General features: G+C 49.2%; 1 protein-coding gene across 1 annotated transcript in view; it reads right to left on the reverse strand.

Moving 5' to 3' along the window:
- Positions 1-18762, reverse strand: part of TP63 (tumor protein p63) — a 99892-nt gene extending 81130 nt beyond the window's left edge. The window contains 1 exon segment of the mRNA XM_087726050.1: positions 18628-18762. Within this exon segment, the coding sequence (XP_087582176.1) occupies positions 18628-18669 (42 nt within the window). The 5' untranslated portion in view covers positions 18670-18762.
- Between the last annotated feature and the right edge of the window lie 3191 nt (positions 18763-21953).

Genomic DNA, 21953 nt, shown 5'->3' on the forward strand with positions numbered 1-21953 from the left:
TCCGCTGGGGGTAGCCCTCGACCTACAACCAGTCACTTAGCGACTGTTCCAAATTACAACGGACATCCCCTGGGGTTTATGAGCCTTCATTGACAAGAGGCCGCGTGACTACATTCAACAACGATTCTGTCTAAAGCTGGCACTTTTCGGCCCATGGTGAGTTATTGGTTCGGTTAATGACCATGGGGGGCTGTTTTGCAACCATTGCATTCGCTTAATGACCGCCGCAGAAGAGATCGTAACATTGAGCCCATCACCAGGAGGCAGTGATGAGGCACTAGGGATGAAAGCCCCCTGGGGGATTTGGGGCCAGGCGCTCCCTGTTCGCAAGGTTGTTGTGGAAGGAGAAACAGGAGGGAAGAATATTAGGTGGAACGGAAGTTGCCTCCAGAAGTTGTAGGTGCTCCATTATTGGAGGTTTTTAAAAAGAGACTGGAGACCCATTGGTCTGGAATGGTAGAGGGTCTCCTGCTTGAGCAGGGGGTTGGACTAGAAGACCTCCAGGGTCCCTTCCAATTCTATTAACAATCTGTTAAAGTATGTTCCCCATCTTGATTTATAAAAGTAATAAGGAGAGGAAGGGAGGGAGGATAAAGAAGGAAGAAAGGAAGGATAAGGAAAGGAAGAATAATGAAGAGTGGGAGCATAGAGAGGAAGGATGACGAGGGAGGGAGGGAAGGAAAGGAAGGAAGAAGGAAAAAAGAAAAGAAAAAGGAAGGAAGGAAGAAGAAAACAGGAAGGAAGATGGAAGAAAGATAAAGGAAGGAAGGAAAGAAGGAAGGAAGGAAGGAAGAGGAAAGAAAGAAGGAAGGAAGGAAGGAAGGAGGAAAAAAGAAAGAGAAGGAAGGAAAGGAAGAAGGAAGGAAGAAAGGAAGAGGAAGTAAGTGGAAAGAAGGAGGGAGGGAGGAAGAAGAAAAAGGGAAGGAAGAAGGAAAAAAGAACAAAAGAAAGAGAAAGGAAGGAAGGAAAAAGGAAGGAAGGAAGGAAGAAGGAAAAAAGAAAGAAAGAGAAAGGAAGGAAGAAAGAGAAAGGGAGGGAAGGAGGAAGGGAGGGAGGAAGGAAGAAGGAAAAGGGAAGGAAGAAGGAAAAAAGAACAAAAGAAAGAGAAAGGAAGGAAGGAAGGAAAGAAGGAAGGAAGAGGAAAGAAAGAAGGAAGGAAGGAAGGAAGAAGGAAAAAAGAACAAAAGAAAGAGAAAGGAAGGAAGGAAAGAAGGAAGAGGAAAGAAAGAAGGAAGGAAGGAAGGAAGAAGGAAAAAAGAAAGAAAGAGAAAGGAAGGAAGGAAGGAAGAGAAAGGAAGGAAGAAAGGAAGGAAGAAGGAAAAAAGAACAAAAGAGAAGAGAAAGGAAGGAAGGAAGGAAAGAAGGAAGAGGAAAGAAAGAAGGAAGGAAGGAAGGAAGGAAGGAAGAAGGAAAAAAGAAAGAAAGAGAAAGGAAGGAAGGAAGGAAAGAAGGAAGAGGAAAGAAAGAAGGAAGGAAGGAAGGAAGGAAGGAAGGAAGGAAGGAAGGAAGGAAGAAGGAAAAAAGAAAGAAAGAGAAAGGAAGGAAGGAAGAGAAAGGAAGGAAGGAAGGAAGGAGGAAGGAAGGAAGGAAGGAAAAAAGAACAAAAGAAAGAGAAGGAAGGAAGGAAGGAAGGAAGGAAGAGGAAAGAAAGAAGGAAGGAAGGAAGGAAGGAAGGAAGGAAGAAGGAAAAAGAAAGAAAGAGAAAGGAAGGAAGAGAAAGGAAGGAAGGAAGGAAGGAAGGAAGGAAGGAAGGAAAAAAGAACAAAGAAAGAGAAAGGAAGGAAGGAAGGAAAGAAGGAAGAGGAAAGAAAGAAGGAAGGAAGGAAGGAAAGGAAGGAAGAAGAAGGAAAAAAGAAAGAAAGAGAAAGGAAGGAAGAGAAAGGAGGAAGAGAAAGGAAGGAAGGAAGGAAGGAAGGAGAGGAAGGAAGGAAGGAAGGAAGGAAGGAAGGAAGGAAGGAAGGGGGACATATTCCTGCAAAAACTCTGGCAGTTCCTCCAGAGGCTGAAACATCCTTCAGATGCATTCTGACAGCAGCGGCCACAAAACCATGGTTTTATCACACCATCTGCATGCGCGGACACACACACACACACACACACACACACACACACCCCTCTCCTAAACGGCGTGCCTCCACCGCCGGCAGTGTGCAATGCTCCCACCTTGGCGGGGAGGCATGACCGGCCTTGGCGGCTGATGGTGGGCTTGAAGGATGGCTGGGCCCATCCATCACGTTCCAGTCGATTTCCCTTGCGATCACCGGGGGGGGGGGGGGAGGAGCAGCCCCCCCTTGACAAACGGTGGTGCCCAACCCTGAAACGCACGACCCCCGGAGAACGATGAGCCCAATTAGGGAGGCCGCCCTGTCACTCGAGGAGGCTTCCTCCCAGCCAAGCGGCACCAACAACCATCCGTCTTCTGCGGGCAAAAAGGCAGCCGGGGAAACAGAAAGGAAAAATCTGCAAAATCTCCCATTAAATCAAAATATGGGAGTGGAAGTTTCTCCGCGAAGCAGTTTAAGGCTTTACAAGCCAGGCCCTGACGTACGGCCGTTCGAAGGGGTAAAAGCACAGGAAAATGCAATTTAGGGCCCGGTCCTCGCACTTATGACCGTCGCATCCCCACTGTAACCTGACCAAAGTTTGGGTTTGGGCAACTGGCATGTATTCACACTGGTGGCAGGCCTCGCGTGATCCCCCACTAAGCAAAATTTCAGGACAAAGTATTATAACAATACCGAAATGAAGAGAACTAAACTAGAAATAAAATTCTAGGAAGGAGGGAAGGAGAGAAGGAGGGAAGGGGGAAGGAGGGAGGGAAGGAAGGAGGGAAGGAAGGAAGGAGGGAAGGAAGGGGAGTAGGCGAGAAGAAACGAGGGAAGGAAAGAGGGAGGGAGGGAAGAAGGAGTAGGACCGTTGTAAGATAAGATGGATCTATGGGATGATAAAAAAGCAATCTTCAAGTATATTGTCAACAGTAGGGAAAAAATTGTTATAAATACATATTATTAATAACAGTTATGAGCTCATATAATTGTGAATGTATATATGAAATTGATAAAATAAAATAAATTATTTAAAAAAAATTCCACTTCGGTGAACCTCACAGCTGATTGCAAATTTAACAGGAGAAAATATGACACATTTTAAACAATTATAACTACCATTTTACTAAACCATTTTTAAAATCACATTTACTGATTCGTTTGCATTTTTTCCCCCTCTTAAGCAGTGTATCCCTCGTGCAACAATCTGGGTTATTTCAGACAACTATAATAATGGCTTTCATCTGCCTTTAAGGATTTCCAAGCAGAAAAAAAGGTTTTAAAAAAATAATAATATTTCCAACGATTTGCCTAAGAATGGGCAAATTCTTAAGATTTGTCTAAGAATTGTGAAATTATTTTTAAAATCCTCTTCTCCAATTCGGTACGTGCGCCTTTGAAACATGCAAAGGAGAACAAGTTATGCGGGAACAAACAGAACATGAAAAGTACGGAATTACAAAAATGTCGGAAAACGAGAGAAATAATAATTACGATTTCTTTTTTGGGAGTTTCCATTTGCCATTTCCCCCCCACAAATGAGAATATTAGAGGATCATAATGTGCTTTAAACCCTGGCCAAGCCATTCAACTCAACAACCTCACGGCAATTTCAGAATTTCAGAAGAGAAAATTTAAAACCGTCTAATAATAGTGGAAGCAAATTGGGCGTTGAAAACGAAAGCAGTACCAGGAGATGAATTTGCAGATTTTCAACGGGAGACAGACAGGAGTGTGTTGCACACCTTTCAAATATATTCATCTTTTTGTTTGTTCCACCAAACCAATAAAAAATTAAAGTTAAACCCAATCCAACATTTTGTGGAAAGCACTCAGCGGGGCGCGGAAAAACGAAAGTGAAGAGGAAAATTTTGAAAAGAAAAAATAATAATAATCCAGAAAGTGATTGGGTTGGGTAGAATTGTATGAGCTTTTTAAATTCTTGAGTCCTTCCTTCCCTTTCCTTCCTCTTTTCTTTCTTTCCTTCTTCCCTTCCTTCCTTCTGCCTTTCCTTCCCTCCCTTCCATCCAAAAATCAATTCATCCATTCATCCAAATATCCCGTTCACATGAAAATCTGCACACTATCTTCTCTCTTCTCCGTTGTTTTTCAAACCATCTAACCCTCTTGCAGAAAATTAAACGGTGAGGATTTGAGGAGGAGAAATTCTCCATTATTTAAAGCAATGTTTTTCAAACTCTTTTAAGATGGGTGGACTTCAACTCCCAGAACTCCCCAGCCAGTTTAAATCAGTGGTTTTTTTTTAAAGTTGGCTAATTGAAATGGTATAGCTTTTCATGAAATGGTGAAAGGCTTCTTGCCTGAGCAGGGGGAGGCTGGACTAGAAGACCTCCAAGGTCCCTTCCAACTCTGTAATTCTGTTATTCTGAAGATGGGTGGATTTCAACTCCCAGAATTCCCCAGCCAGTTTAGATCAGTGTTTTTTTTTTCTAAATTGGCTCCTGGAAGATTGATGGCTGGGGAATTCTGGGAATTAAAGCCCAGCCATCTTCAAGAAGCAAACTTTGAAAAGCACTGATTTAAAGCAAGTCACCTAGAAAACATTTCCCTGCCCTCAATGCAGGCACTTCACAAATATTTTAAAAACAAAGAGAGGGGGGGATGAAGTATAAAATTTCAGAGTTTTATTGGAGAAAGGATCCGCCATTCTAGAACCATACAGAAGTCTGAGACCAGTGTTTTTTGGGGTGGGGGGCAAGGTTTTGCTGACAAAAGTGCCCAACTTTGAATGGATAAAAGAATAGAATAGCTCAGTTGGAAGGGACCTTGGAGGTCTTCTAGTCCAACCCCCCTGCTCAGGCAGGAAACCCTACACCACTTCAGGCAACTGGTTCTCCAAACATCTTCTTTTAAAACTTCCAGTGTTGGAGCATTCACAACTTCTGGAGGCAAGTCGTTCGGAGATAATAAAACAGAATAACAGAGTTGGAAGGGACCTTGGAGGTCTTCTAGTCCAACCCACTTCTTAGGCAGGAAACCCTACACCACTTCAGACAAATGGTTATCCAACATCTTCTTTAAAACCTCCAGTGTTGGAGCATTCACAACTTCTGGAGGCAACTTCTGTCCCACTGATTCATTGTTCTAAACTGTCAGAAAGTTTTTCCTCAGTTCTAAGTTGCTTCTCTCCTGGATTAGTTTCCACCCATGGCCCTTTGAGAGCGTTTCTGTCCTTCCGAGCTGGTTTGGGAAGGGGAGAAGTGAATCACGGCGCCTGTTTCAGAAGGTTTTTATTCAGACAACGCGCCAGCAAGACAAAAGACGGAATAATAGGTGAATGGAGGCTGTGAATCCCACGTCCTGCCATGAATCAGAGCAACCAGGGAGGGTGAGAAACGAACGGGGCATTTACGCCACACCAAAAATGAAGGGATTTGAAGTTTCACACGCTGGGAGGGGCTCCAGGCTGAGCCACAGCGCTTTAAGGCAGGGGTGTCCAAAACTTGGGAACTTTAAGACTTGTGGTCTTCAACTCTGACGGTTCATTGAGGGACCGAAGTTACAACGGCACTGTAAAAAGGATTGTTTTTCACACTTACGACCATTGGAGCAATTCCCCCCCCCTGCACGGTCACGTGATCGAAATCCAGAGGCTTGGCAACGGACTCGTACTTATGACGGTACCGCAGTATCCCGGGGGGTCACGTGGTTCCCCTTTGGCGAACTTCCGACCCACAAAGTTGATGGGGAAGCTGGATCCGCTTAACAACCGGTTTACTAACTTGTCAGCTGCTGGGATCCACTTAACAGCCGTGGCAAGGAAGGTGGTAAAAGGGAGGGGACGAAGCTCTCTGAATAGCAGCCCTGTTTTGTAAATCTTGGGCTAGATGGCGGTCGTAAGTAGAGGACTACCTGTAGGCACGGGGAAGACACACCCAACTCCCCCCCCCAAAGGAATGAGGCATGCAACTTTCAGTCCATAAAAACAGGATAAAAGGCGGATAAAAACATCTCGTAAAAAGGACCCGGATTCGTTTGTTCCCACAATATGACTAAAGCGCTTTGGAGGAGATTGGGGGGGGGGGGGGGAGTGGATTGGCTGGCTCCTCCTTTCCTCCCTGGGGGGGGGCATAGGGGGGGCATAAGCAAGGAGCAGCCTCCCAGGGCAGCCTCCACTTCCCTCTCTTTTATTCACCTACTCAATTTATATGCCGCCCCTCGGACTCTCCCATGCGATGCTGGGGGGCTTTCCAGACCTCCCCGCCCCCACAGGAGGGGAGGCAAATATCAAAACATGAAGAGCCTGCAAACTCCAGAGTACGAGAACCATAAGCCTATTTATGAGTTGGGCAGGGATAGGGAGGGAGGGGCAGAGAGGGGAGCAGGGAGGGGGAGAAGCAGAAAGGGGAGGGGCAAAGAGGGGAGGGGAACAGGGAGGGGGAGGAGCAGAAAGGGGAAGGGAGAAGGGGAGGAGCAGAAAGGGGAGGGGTAGAGAGGGGAGGGGCAGAGAAGGGAGGGAACAGGGAGGGGGAGGAGCAGAAAGGGGAGGGGAGAAGAGGGGAGGAGCAGAAGGGGGAGGGGTAGAGAGGGGAGGGGTAGAGAGGGGAGGGGCAGAGAAGGGAGGGAACAGGGAGGGGAGGGGCAGAGAGGGGAGCAGGGAGGGGGAGGAGCAGAAAGGGGAGGGGAGAAGAGGGGAGGGGACAGGGAGAGGGAGGAGCAGAAAGGGGAAGGGAGAAGAGGGGAGGAGCAGAAAGGGGAGGGGTAGAGAGGGGAGGGAACAGGGAGGGGAGGAGCAGAAAGGGGAGGGGCAGAGAGGGGAGGGGAACAGGGAGGGGGAGGAGCAGAAAGGGGAGGGGAGAAGAGGGAGGAGCAGAAAGGGGAGGGGTAGAGAGGGGAGGGGCAGAGAAGGGAGGGGAACAGGGAGGGGGAGGAGCAGAAATGGGAGGAGCAAAAGGGGGAGGGGCAGAGAGGGGAGGGGAAAGGGAGGGAGAGGAGCAGAAAGGGGAGGGGCAGAGAGGGGAGGGGAACAGGGAGGGGGAGCAGAAACGGGAGGGGACGGCAGAGAGGGGAGGGAGAACTGAGGGGGGAGGAGGGGAGGACGGAAGGGAAGGGAAAGGAAGGAAGAAAAGGAGAGGGAAAGGAAAGACAAAAGAAAAGAGGAAACGAAAAGATATAAAGAAATAAATAGTGCAGAGTAGGATAGAATACAAAAAATAAAGTAAAATAAAATAGAATAAAACAAAACTTGGAGGTTCTGAAATCCTGAATCCTTCCATACACACGGAAACCCTCGGGATCTCTGCTCGACCCGCCGATGGTGTCAAGATGGCAGCAGGCGCGAAGGCTTCAGAGGGGCGGGTGCCATCCTTCCCCCCTTCCCTCCCCAATTCCTTTATCCTGATGGGCAAGGGGCTTCTGCCTCCCCGCCCCCCTTGAGTCTGAGGAGGGAGGGAGGGAGAGGCTGGGAAAGAAGCCGAGCTCATTTTTAAAAACCTGTCCGGGGCCATGAATCAGGACCTTCCCCAGGATGCACAACAACAACACACACACACACACACTTTCTCTGGTTGAAAAGGCCCACAATCTGCAAGAGACAACTAGTTAAGATGTAGTAAACCCTGGAGGAGGTTTCCCCTCCACACTTGCATCATTTTTACACCCATCGAACCCCCCAAAAACACAGCACAGAAGCCCGGCCATTCCAAAATATATATTTTGTCCTGCGGTCCTGGATGGGCGAGCCCATTTATTTTGATTTTCCTCTGGTTTTCACCTGGGGGTGCAAAGCCAAAGAGTTTAAGGAGGAAGCGAGCTTTTTAAGCCTGATCCCGTACACCACATTCCTTTTTTAAAAATAAAATAAAATAAAGGTTTTTAAGTTTTAACATAATCCCATAAAAGCCGTTTTTAAGTTCAATGCAAGAAGTGGATCAGTAGAGCGGTCCTCAACTTACAACCACTTCATTTAGTGACCGTCTAAAGCTACAAAGGCACCGGGGGGGGCGAAAAACGCAACTCATGACCGTTTTTCCCACGCTTAACGACCGCCCTAATCATTCCCCGGGATCACGTGATCCAAATTCAGAGGGCTTGGCAACTGGCATGGACCTACGACGGTTTCTGCCATCCGTGCTTCTTTCATCGGTGGATTTCTTGCAGGCTCTTTCCGTCCTGCATAAGCCAACCCCCCCCCCTTGAGGACTAGCAGCCTGGCTTGCTTGTTGTTCTTTTCCAAACGAAAATAACATCCCCTGGATTGAACCAAGAAGGAAAACAACCTCATTTCGATCAAAACAAGGCTGGTTGTTTTTAAAACAAGCCAGCCGCAAATTGGCTTATTGGGGGGTGTTGACTGTGGGCAGGAATGGAAGCGTGGAAAAAATAGGATTATTTCCTGAGGCTGCCCCAACGGAGGGGGATTTGGGGGAAGGCTGAGTTCAAGGCTGGCCAGGGGCCCAATCCACCCTCTCCTCTGCCAGCCGAAGGGACCTCGGAGGACAAGCTGCAATTAGTAGCCCAGAAGACGTCCGGGGTGCCCGGAGTTCGAATGCAACGCTAAGTGCTTGGAATGCATAAAAGATGATTTTCCTGGATGGAGGTTTTTTTTTAAAAGAAAAATGCAAAGCGAAGCAATCTTTTGTGCCAATCCAGTGAGCGGGAAGATGTCACCCTGTCTATTCGAGACGTTCTCCAGAAAGGGAGATAAACCTCACAGGGGGAAGGCTGGGCGAGAGTGTTTTTTCCCCAAAAAAATATGAAGGGGAGGGGATGAGGGGAGAGAAAATATGGAATGGAAAGGAGGGGAGGGAGAGGTAGGGAGCAAGGGCGGAGAGAGGAAAGAAACAAGAAATGAAAGAAGGAGAGAGGGAAGAGAGAGAAAAGAAGGGAGGGAGGGAATGAAGGAGGGAGGAAAAGAAACAAGGAAGGAGGGATGGACGGATGGAGGAAAGGAAGGAAGGAAGGAAAACAAAGAAGGAAAGAAGGGAGGGAGGGAGGGAGGGAGGGAGGAAGGAAAAAACAAGGAAGGAAAAGAAAATACAAGAAAGGAAGGAAAACAAGGAAGGAAGGAAAAGAAAAAGGAAGGAAGGAAGAAAAACAAGGAAGGAAGGAAGGAAGGAAGGAAGGAAGGAAGGAAGGAAGGAAAACAAGGAAGGAAGAGAAACAAGGAAGGAAGGAAAACAAGGAAGGAAGGAAAAGAAAAAGGAAGGAAGGAAGAGAAACAAGGAAGGAAGGAAGGAAGGAAGGAAGGAAAAGGAAGGAAGAGAAACAAGGAAGGAAGGAAAGAAAAAGGAAGGAAGGAAGAGAAACAAGGAAGGAAGGAAAACAAGGAAGGAAGGAAAAGAAACAAGGAAGGAAGGAAGGAAGGAAGGAAGGAAGGAAGGAAGGAAGGAAGGAAGGAAGGAAGGAAGGTTGGTTGCCAATTGCCTGATTCCTGTTCATATGACTGAGGAGTCCACGATGGTCATAAGTACGAGGACCGGTCGTAAGTCACTTTTTTCAATGCTGCTATAACTTTAAATGGTCGCTCAATAAACAGTTGTTAAGTCGAGGAATATCCCTAGGGGTTTATTGCTTGCCCCCCAGCCCCATTTCCATTCAGGAATGTCCAACGTCTCCCTAAGCTTTCCTCAAGAGGGACTAGCACATGCAACGCAACTTAGCTCTGTGGCCTCACCCGTTGGCTTCCCCGCCTGCCCCGATGCGCCCACTGACTTCCTAATGCAACCTCCAAGGTCCCTTCCAGCTCTTGTTATTCTGCTCTGTTCCTTTTCAACGCTAGAATGTGTCTCACACCTGCAGATACAACCGCGTTTAAATCTGCCATTATTATTATTATTATTATTATTGCATTTCCACAGGAAAACGTTGATGCGTCATTCTTTTGCAATTCTTCTGCGTTGAGTAACACAGAACGGAGAAACGGGTCAAATTCCTGTTCCTCCAGGACCATATTTAGTGATCTTAGAAGCTTCTCCCTCCTGTTGTCTTTCAGCCCTCTTGAATCAACTTCCCCACCAACTTCTTGTATAGAATTCTGGGCATTGACCAGGAAAGGACACATCTGGAAGCCCATACGTTGTGGGACGCTGCTCAAAATGAGACCCGAGCAAGCTTGTAGCATCTAACACAGCTTCTGGTTAAAAGGTTGTGGACACCAGGCCCAACCCGTGTCTTCACAATGCTGTATCCTGGGGCTACAGCAGAGAGATTCCAAAATGATGGCGGTAAGTATTGGCCTTGTAAGGTCAACCATCCAGAAGGAAAAGGACCCAAGAGAGAAGGAGTAGGCACCAGACAAAGACTTGGTAGAGAAGCCACAAAAGGCCTTGGAGAAGTTCTCCAGATGTTCTGAATGATGTGTTTCTGCCTGGAAAGATCAACATTGTGTGGGGATGGGCAATTTCTCTGTGAGGATCTATGGAAACCAAAGTTGGACTTTGAAGACACGGAAGAGGAAGAGCACTGAGATCTTTGAACTTTTGGTGTTGAGAAGACTCTTGGGAAGACCACTGGACAGCCAAGAAAACAACCAATGGGTCATCAAAACAATCAACCACGAATTCTCACTCAAGGCAAAAGGAACAGACTCAAATGCTCCAACTTTGAACACTTTATGGAAGGTCCAGTTTCCTAGAGAAGACTCCGATAATACTGGAAAGGAGGAAGTATGACCTTCAGGAAGGCAGAAGACTCAACTACAGTGCCAATGAGTGACCCACTGAAGGTCATGAAGGACCAGTTTGAGGACCGGATCATCCTGGAGAAAACCTATCCATGTGGTTGCTGACAGGCGATGTTGATGGCACCTAATCAATTCATCAATCAGTTCACCAATGCAAGACCCAACTCTTTTCAGAAAGTCCCATTATCCTGGAAAAGTGGAAGGAAAGAGAAGAAGAGGAGAACCACCAACAAACAAAGTGGATCCAGTTACACCAGTGGTGGGGGAGCCGTTGGAAAGCTTGAAGGACCAATTTCAGGAGCAGATGGTTGGATTAAAAGACCTCCAAGGTCTTTGTTGTTCTGTTAATTTGGGGACAGATCATCTGGAGAAGACCAATCTATGTGGTCTTTCAGAGCCAACACTTATCTATTTAATCGATTCATCAATCAATGCAAGACCCAACTCTTTTCAGAAGTCCGTTATCCTGGGAAAGGTGGAAGGAAAGAGAAGAAGAGGAGAACCAGAAGCAAAGGAGATGAACTGTTACAGCAGTGATGGGACCACCGTTGGAAGACCTGAAGGACCAGGCTGGAGACAGATCAGCCATGGAGAACCTCTATCCTTTTGGCTACTAAGAGTCAACACAGATCTGATAGCATTAAAACATCAATCAATGCAAAGACCAGCTCCTTTGAGAAGTCCATCATGCAGGGAAAAGTGGAAGGACTAGAGAAGAAGAGGACAGCCATCATCAAAGAAAATCAACTGAGTTATGGTGGTGATGGGGACAAGGTTGGAAGACCTGAAGGACCTGCTTAAGGACAGATCAACCATAGAGAAGGCCTATCCATGCAGTCACTAAAAGTTGACCCTGACATGATGGCACATGATGCATTAATCAATCAATCAAACCCAAAGACCAGTTCCACTGAGAAGTGTATCATGCTGGGAAAGGTGGAAGGAGAAGCAGCAAAGAAGATGGACTGTTATGGTGGCGATGGATGCATCTTAGAAGACCAGAAGGACCAGATTGGGGACAGATCATCCGGAGAAAATATATCAACCAGGACCTCGCACTCAACCAACCAACCTATCAACCAACCAACCAATCAAACATCCAACCAATCAACCAACCACCAACCCAACCCAACCCAACCAACCAACCAACCAACCAACCAATCAAACATCCAACCAATCAACCAATCAACCAACCACCAACCCAACCTAACCAACTAACCAACCAATCAGCCCAACCATCCAACCATCCAACCAACCAACCAACCCAACCCAACCATCCAACCAATCAACCAACCAACCCAACCCAACCTAACCAACTAACCAACCAACCAACCATCCATCCAACCAACCAACCAACCCAACCCAACCCAACCATCCAACCAACCAAACCAACTAATCAACCTATCAACTAATCATCCAATCAAGCAACCAATCAATCAAACACACAGCGAAAGATTTAGTACGAATGGGGGACCTTCCCATTAGATGGAAATCCTTCTCTCTGTTCATTCCTAGGACTTGCAATTTCCTGTGAGCAAATCCATGTCTCACAACCAAGGAACAGATAACACTAACACACACACACACACACACACACACACACACACACACACACAAAACCAGCCTTTCTCCGGAAACAGCCAGGCAGGCCTCCCTGTGCCCCCGGGGTCTGCCTCCCCTGCCCCCTTTCCTTGCAGAATTAATTCCTGTGCAATTCTCCTAAATTTTCTTTTCTTTCTTAAGGTGTCTTCACAGGGAAAACAAAAGTGACAATAAAGCTTATCTCATCTTATAAGCAAGCCAAAAAAACATCTCTCCGAAAACTTTTTAAGACTGGCTGTCCCATCCCTCCCAGCCAGCACGCCCAACAGGTCACGCTTGTTGTGGAAGATGGGGTGTGGAGTCCAGCCGGGCTGGAAAAGGAACTTTAAAGCCACAGTCGGGTTTATTTGGGGGGGTTCAAAACCTCATTAAGGGACTTAAAAGCAGGAGGCCTAAAACACAACTGTTTAGTGATGATTCAAAGTTACAACGGCACTGAAAAAAGGGACTTAGGACCACTTTTTCACACTTATGGCCGTTGTACCATCTCCATGCTCACCAGACACTTGGCAACTGACTCGTAGTTATGACGGTCGGAGTGTCCCGGGGGTCACGTGATCCCCTTTTGCGACCTTCTGACGAGCCAAGTCAACAGGGAAGCCAGATTCACTTAATGACCATGTGACTGACTTAACAACCGCAGTGATTCACTTAGCAACTGTGGTATGAAAGGTCGTACAATGGGACAAAAATCTACTTAACAATGGAAACGCTGGTCTCCAGTTCTCAGCGCCGAAGTTCACACTGGTCTCCCTTGTGGTCGTAAATCGAGGACTAACTGTATTCTGTAATATTCCCAGGGTTTTCCAACCAGCTGCTACGTTTCCCTAGGCGCGGTTCTCTGTGTTCCCAGCACCGAAGGTCGGATTGTGCAACTCAACCATGCGCAGAGCATGGCGCAACATTGCCTCTGGCAGGAGCAGGGTGCAAAAGCTGGAATGCCCACCGCCTTCTGCATGGGGCATCAGCATCGGCTGCCAACAGCTCAGCAAGATGGGAGCCTGGGTTCAACTCTGCCCATTTTCTGCTCTGTGGGCTGGCAGGGGAATTCTGGGAGTTGAAGTCCCCCCCCCCCATCTTCCAAACCCCCAAGATTGAGACTCTCAGCTCCAATCCAGCAAAGCCAGAATTTTTGAGTGCTCAGCTCATTAACATATGCAAAGCAGGTGGGATGCTGGATGGGGGATTCTGGGAGTTGAAGTCCCCCCATCATCCAAGCCCCCAAGATTGAGAATTTCCGCTCTAATCTAAAGAAAACAAGACCAGAATTTTTGTGTGCTCTGCTCATTAACATATGCAAAACAGGTAGGATGCTGGATGGAGGATTCTGGGAGTTGAAGTCCCCCCATCTTCCAAGCCCCCAAGATTGAGAATTTCCGCTCTAATCTAAAGAAAACGAGACCAGAATTTTTGAGTGTGCTCTACTCATTAACATATGCAAAGCAGGTAGGATGCTGGACAGGGGATTCTGGAAGTTGAAGTCCATCTATCTTCCGATCCCCCCCCCCCCAAGATTGAGAATCTCAGCTTTAACCCAAGAAATCAAGGCCAGATTTTCTGAGTGCTCATTAACATATGCAAAGCAGGTAGGATGCTGGTTGGGGGATTCTGGGAGTTGAAGTCCATCTATCTTCCCACCCACCCACCCCCCAAGATTGAGAATCTCAGCTTTAACCCAAGAAATCAAGGCCAGATTTTCTGAGTGCTCATTAACATATGCAAAGCAGGTAGGATGCTGGCTGGGGGATTCTGGGAGTTGAAGTCCACCCCTCTCCGAGTGCCCCAGGTTGAGAAATACAGGTTATTTGGCAAAGGGGCTGCCATTTCCCTTTGCATATTCCAAGGGGGAAGCTCCTCCCACCTGGGGCTGTGTGCTTAGTCCATGGATGGGAGGCCACAGGGAAATCCCCAGCGTTGTAGGCGGGGAAGGAAAGAAGAGGGCAAGGAGGCCACTTAAAGTAAAATTGCAAGAGAACATGGAGTCACCAGAAGTTAAACCAGAGGCATCATTTTTGCAAATTTGAACCCATTCACCCCTCAACTTACAACAGTTCATTTAGTAACCATCCGAAATGACAACGGCACATTTAACGACTGTTTCAGCCTCCCCGTGGTTGTGTCATCAAAATGACTCATACTTATGGCTGGTGGCAGCCTCGCCGGCTCTACGGGATCCCCACTTTTGCGACCTTCTGACGAGAAAAGCCAACAGGGACGCTGGATTCACTTAGCGACCATGTTACCCGTTTAACAACTGCGGGGATTCCCTTAACAACTGCGGCACGGATGGTCGTGAAATGGGACAAAACTCACTTCAAAAAAATGTTCTCACTGAGCAACCTAAATTCTGGGCTCGATTATGGTCGTAAGTCGAGGACTTGCTTTAGATGAGCTACGCAGAGGTGTAAGCCCTGAAAATGGCGGGTTGGTTTGATCCCTGGGCCAGAAAAAAGACTGGGGTGCGTTTAACAAAAAAAAACCTCTTTGACCACTTAAAAAAGCAAGCACTGTGTCTCCCCTGAAGCCCTCAAATACAACAGCAATTGAGGCCCAAATTTCCACTGCCGAGTAAGATACTAGCTCAGTGAGTTTTGCCCCAGTTGTTAAGTGAGTTTTGCCCCAGTTGTTAAGTGAATCACTGCAGTTAAGTTAGCCACAGCGTTGTTAAGCGGATCTGGCTTTCCCCGTTGACTTTGCTGGTCGCAGAAGAGGAACAAGTGATCCCGGGGGATGCTGCAACCGTCATAAATACACGCCAGTTGCCAAGTGTTTTGCTCCCGTGACCACGGGGATGTTGCGACGGTCATTAAGTGTGAAAAAGGACTAGTTGTGCAATTGTGTTTAGAGTGTTATGTGCACAAGATCCTTCCCTCCTGCCCTGACATCTTTCAAACCCTTGGCAAAAATCCTTCTCGGCAGCCAAAAGAGTCAAAACCGCAGCGCATGGATGCCACGAGAAGCACCGATGCGCCAGCCATGCGCCCATGTGCCAGAGAGACGACCTCTAGGCTTCCTGTCCATACAGCCGACTCAGCACCCGGCCTGCCATACTGCCTTGCCTAACCACCCCTTCCACGTCTCAGGGGCGGGGGGGGGGGTCACCCAGTTCAGTGGTCCACGCCCCGTGTTCCCCCCTCGGGGAGCTGACGGGATGCGCCGGGTGAGTCAGAAACCGAGACAACAGCCACCGTCTGCCTTGCGTCGCCCATCCTGACGTCAGCCGCTGGGTCACAGAGGGCAAGCGTGGCCCTGAGCCGGCTCCTGGGCACTGTCCCCGGGGCAGCTCAGGGAGGTTTCAACGCGGACGTCCCGAAGACGAGGCGCCCTTGGGATGCGCCGCGTGGAGAAAGTCCTGGAAAGGCTTTGCACAAGAGGCTGGGCGGTGCGCGCCAGGCGCTGGGAAGGAGCGAAACGTAGAAACGATGCAGAGGGTTGCGAAAAAGAAACTCGGGGAGGGATGGGGAGGAGGAGGAGGAGGAGGAGCGGGGGCTGCGGGGGAGCCATGCGCCTCCCGCCCGCTTCCCTCTGCGACACTGCAATCTCCAAAGACTGGCGCAAACGCGTCTTAGCTTCTGGCGCTTCATTTTCCCATCCCTCTCAATCCAAAAAGTTGCCCCAAACTTTGGATTTCTCCAAAGTTAACGCCTTCGAAATCCTGCAAAATTTTAGGACGTTTGAAAAAAAACGTCCTTAGGACGCAGGTTAGGGATCCCATTTAACATTTGGGGGCCCTGCTGGTGGGGCCTCCGGGCCCCCGTTTCCAGAGGTGCTGGAACGATGCCAGAGGCCCAGAATTAAGATTTTTCCCGTCCCCACCACCCCCTTGCAAAGAACGAGGCGTCCGGGGCCAAATCCCTGCAAAATAGCCGCGTGCTCCACGGTTCCCTCCGCCGTATAATTTTCTTAAATCCGCCAAACTGCTTTGCTTGTTTAATTATGGATAATTAGACATCAGAGGGGGAGGAAAACGGAGCGAGTAGTTGTTCTTTTCTTAAAAAAGGGGGGTGGGAGGAAAAAAATTCTCTCGTAAAGGGGGGAAGTCGGGAGACACACACACACACACCCCGAGACGAGAACAAAATACACAAACGCACACCCCGAGTTCAAAGGAAGCACGCAGCTTTTGCGAGAAAGGGGAATTGTGATGCCTGCGAACCTTTGGAAGTGTGCGAGTGAGCGAGCTGTCAATCCGGACGGGTGGAGACGCGTCCAGGGAGAATTAGCAGAGCTTTTCTCCAGTCCTGAAAGATGATCCAGTAGATCGCTTTCAGAAGGGATTCCTTTCACCCAGGCCACGGAGAAAGGGAGAGGGGGGAAGAGCACAAAAACTGGTGAACAGAAACGCAGCCGAAGATCCAGGAGACGTTAAGCACGAGGGTCTCCGCTCGCCTCCGCCGAGGAGATCCCTCAAGACTAGCCAGATCCCTCAAGACCCCACGGTGTCTGGAAGGATCCCCAGGCCCCCAGAATGAACGCTGCACCGAGCAAAATCGGCTCCCATTGGGCAGGATGGAGGCGCCCTGCCACGGCGCCTCCATTTTGTGGACGAGCCACGCTGAACGCCAAAATCACCAGCAAACAAAGAATCTAGCTAGCTTTGGAAAGCCAGAATCCTGGGTTGGGTCAATCTTGGTCCAGACTGGCACATGAAACTTGGGAAATTTACCCAGCAGGGCAGTTGACCAAGATCGAGCATCTATGGAGGTTCTTAACTCATCCAGGTCACGGCTGTCTCCAAAGCTGAGGGTCTTTTGAAAAAGGATCCTTTGGGGAGGGGCACGGTTGAGTGTTTCTCTTCCTTCAAGGCACCCCCACCCCCAGCAAGGATCACGGGTGCCCACATGCCACTTTCCCCCAGTGGCGTTCGCTGCAGGAATGAGCCCTTGGCAACGAACAATCCCAGGGTTGCAATCTTGGCTATCAGCAAAGAATCCAGATTTATCCTCTGCTTTTAGGAACGGTATCTCAGTTCCTGGGTAGGAGATGCAACACGCACCAAACCCTTTTCTACAAGGGCCACGCAAGAAACCCCCCAAAGTTTGCCTCTGTCCAAGCCTTAACCCTCTCCAAAAACCCAGCTCCTTTGCACCTCAGCCCTTTGGGAATTCAAGTGATGCTATGCACACACAAACCCACACACAAACTTCAGCTAAATTGAGAGAGACACAGATTGTTGCCGGAGAGAAAATTTCTTGCTTCGGATGCAGAAAACCGAGCGGATTTGCGCAAAACCCAGGGTCCCCCCCCCACTCAATTCCCAACTCCTGTTTCGAGCCAAAGTTTTTCAGCATGTCCCCCGTCCCACCCACCCCACAAAGCGGCACAACTGTGTGCGACGACGCGCTTCTCCACCGCAGCTATGCGTTACGTCTCCCCCTCCGCCGCCACCCGGGGGGGAAAAAAATTACAATGGTTTAACAGTCAACACAGACAAAAGTGGCTCATTTGTGGAAAGCGAGAAGTGTTTGCATTGAGGGTGTTTCTTTTAAAAAAAAAAAAAGTCTGCCTTTCCCCAGCCAGACAGTTATTCTGCTAAGGACCGATGACAAATCACAGCCAGGGTGTCAAGCACAACAACAAGAAATGAACAAAGCCTGAACAAACTCAGTTCAGGTCAAACAGCTTTGGAGGGGTCCAGTTTTGAGGTCTCCTTTAGAGAGAGTGCAAAAAGGGGACATTTCGGAGATGATATCAATGCACAGGCCAGGGGGACAGAAGAAGCACCTTTGTAGGGAGTTAAGTTTGGAGGAAAAGCAGGGGAAAAAAAGGAAATTTTGGAGCTTCCATCCGTGAGACGGTCGGGGAGAAGCAAGCTTGGAGAAAATGTTTGGGTCTCGTGTCTTTAAAGTTAGAAGAAAAGTGCAAAAGAAGAAATTTAAGAGTTGAACTTTTGGAAGAATCAAGGTTTTGGGGGGGTGGGGTGTCTCCTTTGGAATTAGCCGTGCAACATGGGAAGGAAACTTAAAGAGAAGAACGAAACTTGGGAGGAATTCAGTTTGGGGTCTCCTTGAGTGTTAAGCAGAAAAATGCAAAAAAGGAAATTTGGAGAAGATTGGGGTCTCAATTAGAGTTAGCCAAGAAGTGCCAAAATAATAAAAAAATAAATAAAAATAAATAAAGGAGGAAATTTAGAGAAGAACCTTTGCAGAGTTTGGAGTCTCCTTGAAAGAGAGCGTAAAAAGTGAAGGATAAAGGAGATTTTCAAAGCCGGATTCCTGGGGAGGCCGAGGACAGAAGCGTCTTTGGAAGAGACAGATTTGGGGGTCTCCCAGTGGTGGTGATGTGGGTGGGGGTGGGGAGAAAGGACATTTCTGCGTTCAACAGAGCGCCCCTTACCTCATTGTATTGGGTCTGAGCATTATTCTCCAGGTACAACATGTTAGCAGTCAGATTAAGCAGGGCAGCTGTCCTCTCTTCTGGCTCCAGGGTGGATCTACGTCCCACCAGCCCACCCCCACCCCCGAAAAACAAAACAGACACAACCCAACCAGAGATCCCCCCCCCCCAAATGGGTGATGCCACTTAGACGCTTGGGAGACCGAGTGTGCCTCTCGCCCTCCCCGCGGATTCACTTATATACCTGTCTCTGGGCGAGGAGGGGAGGGGGGGGGACAGGGCGGGCCTCCTTGGCTCTACCTGTCAAAACTCTGGCGCACCTGGGCTCCTGCGGTGGGAGGAGGCCTCCTGGCTCCCAGCTCATTAAGTGGCTAAGGAATCCTTATCACCCATCTCGGGAAGAGGGAAGGAGGGAGGCAGGCGGCCACGAGGGAGCAGTTCCCGGTGCCCTGCGCCCACCGCCCGGTTGGAGAAGACCACAGAGCTCAGGGATGGGGTAAAAGTGGACGGGGGGGCTGGGGGGGACACAGGACAGACAAGGGGAGGGGTTTTTTTGCCAGCCCCTCCGAGCAGAGCCTTCCTTGCAAGGCCTTGTAAGGAGCCTCTTTGGAGACTGCAATAGCAAACCTAGCAGTGTGGGAAGGGACCTCGGAGGTCTTCTAGACCAGTGTTTCTCAACCTTGGCTACTTGAAGATGTCTGGACTTCAACTCCCAGAATTCCCCAGCCAGCGAATGCTGGCTGGGGGATTCTGGGAGTTGAAGTCCAGACATCTTCAAGTGGCCAAGGTTGAGAAACACTGTTCTAGACCAACCCCCTGCTCGATTAGGAGACCCTCTACCCTTCCGGACAAATGGCGGTCTAGTCTATTTTTCAAAAGCGCCAGTGATGGAGCACCCAGACCTGAGAGAACAACAGAGGTAGAAGGGGCCGTAGAGGTCTTCTAGTCCAACCCCTTTGCTCAGGCAGGAGACTCTTAATATACCATTTCGGATGAATGGCTGCCCAGCCTCTTCTTAAAGACCTCAGGTGTTGGAGCACCCACAGCTAACAGGATAACAAGAGTTGGAAGGGACCTTGGAGATCTTCTAGTCCAACCCCTGCTGAAGGAGGAAGCCCTGCACCATTTCAGAGGAATGGCTGTCTCTTCTTTAAAACCTTCTTTTTGAGAAGAAGGGAGGGAAGGAAGGAAGTTAGGGAGGGAGGAAGTTAGGAAAGAAGGAAGTTAGGGAGGGAGGGAAGGAAGGAAGGAAGGAAGGAAGGAAGGAAGGAAGGAAGGAGGGACAGAGGGAAAGAAGGAATTGAGGGGGACAAAGAATGAGAGAATGGAAGGAAGAAGGAAGGAAGTTAGGGAAGAAAGAAAGAAGGAAGGAAGGAAGGAAGGAAGGAAGGAAGGAAGGAAGGAAGGAGGGAGGGAGGGACAAAGGGAAAGACGGAATTGAGGGGGACAAAGAATGAGAGAATGGAAGGAAGAAGGAAGGGAAGGAAGGAAGTTAGGGAAGAAGGAAGGAAGGAAGGAAGGAAGGAAGGAGGGAGGGAGGGAGGGAGGGAGGGACAGCGGGAAAGAAGGAATTGAGGGGGACCGAGAATGAGAGAATGGAAGGAAGAAGGGAGGGAAGGAAGGAAGTTAGGGAGGGAGGAAGTTAGTTGGGGAGGAAGGAGGGAAGGAGGGAGGGAGGGAAGGAAGGAAGGAAGGAAGGAAGGAAGAGAGGGAGGAAAGAAGGAGGGAAGGAAGGAAGGAAGGAAGGAAGGAAGGAAGGAAGGAAGGAAGGAAGGAAGGAAGGAAGGAAGGAAGAGAATTGGAAGGGACCCTGGTGGCCTTCTAGTCCAACCCCCTCTCTAGGAGATTCTATATACCAGTGATGGCAAACCTTTTCGGGCCCTGAGTGCCCAAATTGAAACCTGCGTGCCAAAGCACCAGGCACCAAAGACCAGCTGGGCAGTTTGCATTGCGTGTGCCAGTCACCTGGTCTTCGGTGTTCCCAGCCCTCCAGCGTGCGCGAAGACCAGCCGACTGGCACCCGCTGGAATCCCCAGAAGATCAGCTGGCCACGGTGGGCGTGCCCACAGAGATGCCCCTGGGTGCCCCCGCTGGCATGTGTGCCATCGGTTCGCCATCGGGGCCTTAGACCAATTCAGACAAATAGTTAAAGCAGGCCTGGGGACGGTTTGAGGCAGTCCGTTTTTTCTTATTTATTTATTCAATTTCCAATTCTGGACAGGAGCATTTCTTTATTTTGGAAATTGATTGATGGATTGATTGCACTTCGAGCTTCCTACGCAGCCTCCTATTTTTTTTTCATGGCACTGTGCAAAGGGGCTTCACTTTACGTCGATCGGCTTTTAATTTTGTAAACAGGCACTTAATTTACGCATCGCATTTCCAGCCTTGGACCCTTTCATTCTTGACTCGCAACCTCAACGGAGACCCTAGTTTCTGCTGTTATCAGCAAAACGCTGGCTAGAGCGCTTCGTTTTACCACCTTTCTTCCCACCGTCGTTAAGTGAATCCCGGCAGTCGGGAAGTCAGGAACGCGGCCGTTAAGCGAATCTGGCTTTTGCCGGTCCGGTGTGTGTGTGTGTGTCGCAAGAATGCAAGAATTGAGTGAGCCTGGGGGACGTTGTGACCGTCGTAAATGTGAGTCGGTGGTGGCCGAGCGTCCCAATTTTAATCGCGTGAGTCCGCCTTCTAGCAGTGCCCCCGTCCAGCGAAGCCCACGGGGAAAGCGAGATTCGCTTAACAACCACGTTCCTAACTTCACGACCGCCGGGATTCACTTAACGACGGTGGGAAGACGTCACACGGAGCAAAACTCCATCGTAACAACAGAAATCCGGAGCGCCATAGCACGGGGATACTACAAACAGTTCATAAGAGTCAAAAACAGCGATAAGTTGGGGGGGTCTTTTTATGGCCGTCGTAATCTTGCACGGTCACTAAACTAGGGATGATAAGCCCGAGGACTCCCCGCCTCAGACAGGAGTGCCCTGTGTTCCCTGCTGCAAGCCGCCCCTCCCTGCGGACATTAGTAAGAGTTGTGTAGGCGGTGAGTAGGGAGGTAGGAATTCCTGCACCTCCTCTCAACTTGGCTCAACTCTGCTGCCTTCCGGATGGGGCCCTTAGTCACTCCGGCTTCCCAGATGCCCCCCACGAGGGGTGGGGAAGGGGGAAATACCCACGGCTCCTTCCCTGGCTGGCACCCTCCCCATCAGCAAGGGAATGCCCAGGCTGAGCCAGCCAAGAGAGTCGGGAGGATGGAAACCCCCCTCACCCCAAAGTAGAGAGGATGGGGAGCCCCTCCCTCCAAGGGGGTCTGGATCCTGCAC

The sequence above is a fragment of the Thamnophis sirtalis genome, unplaced genomic scaffold (genome assembly GCF_051295495.1).
Source record: "Thamnophis sirtalis isolate CommonGarterSnake01/CBP01778 unplaced genomic scaffold, rThaSir2_p1.2 scaffold_11, whole genome shotgun sequence".
In the NCBI taxonomy this organism is placed as follows: domain Eukaryota; kingdom Metazoa; phylum Chordata; class Lepidosauria; order Squamata; family Natricidae; genus Thamnophis; species Thamnophis sirtalis.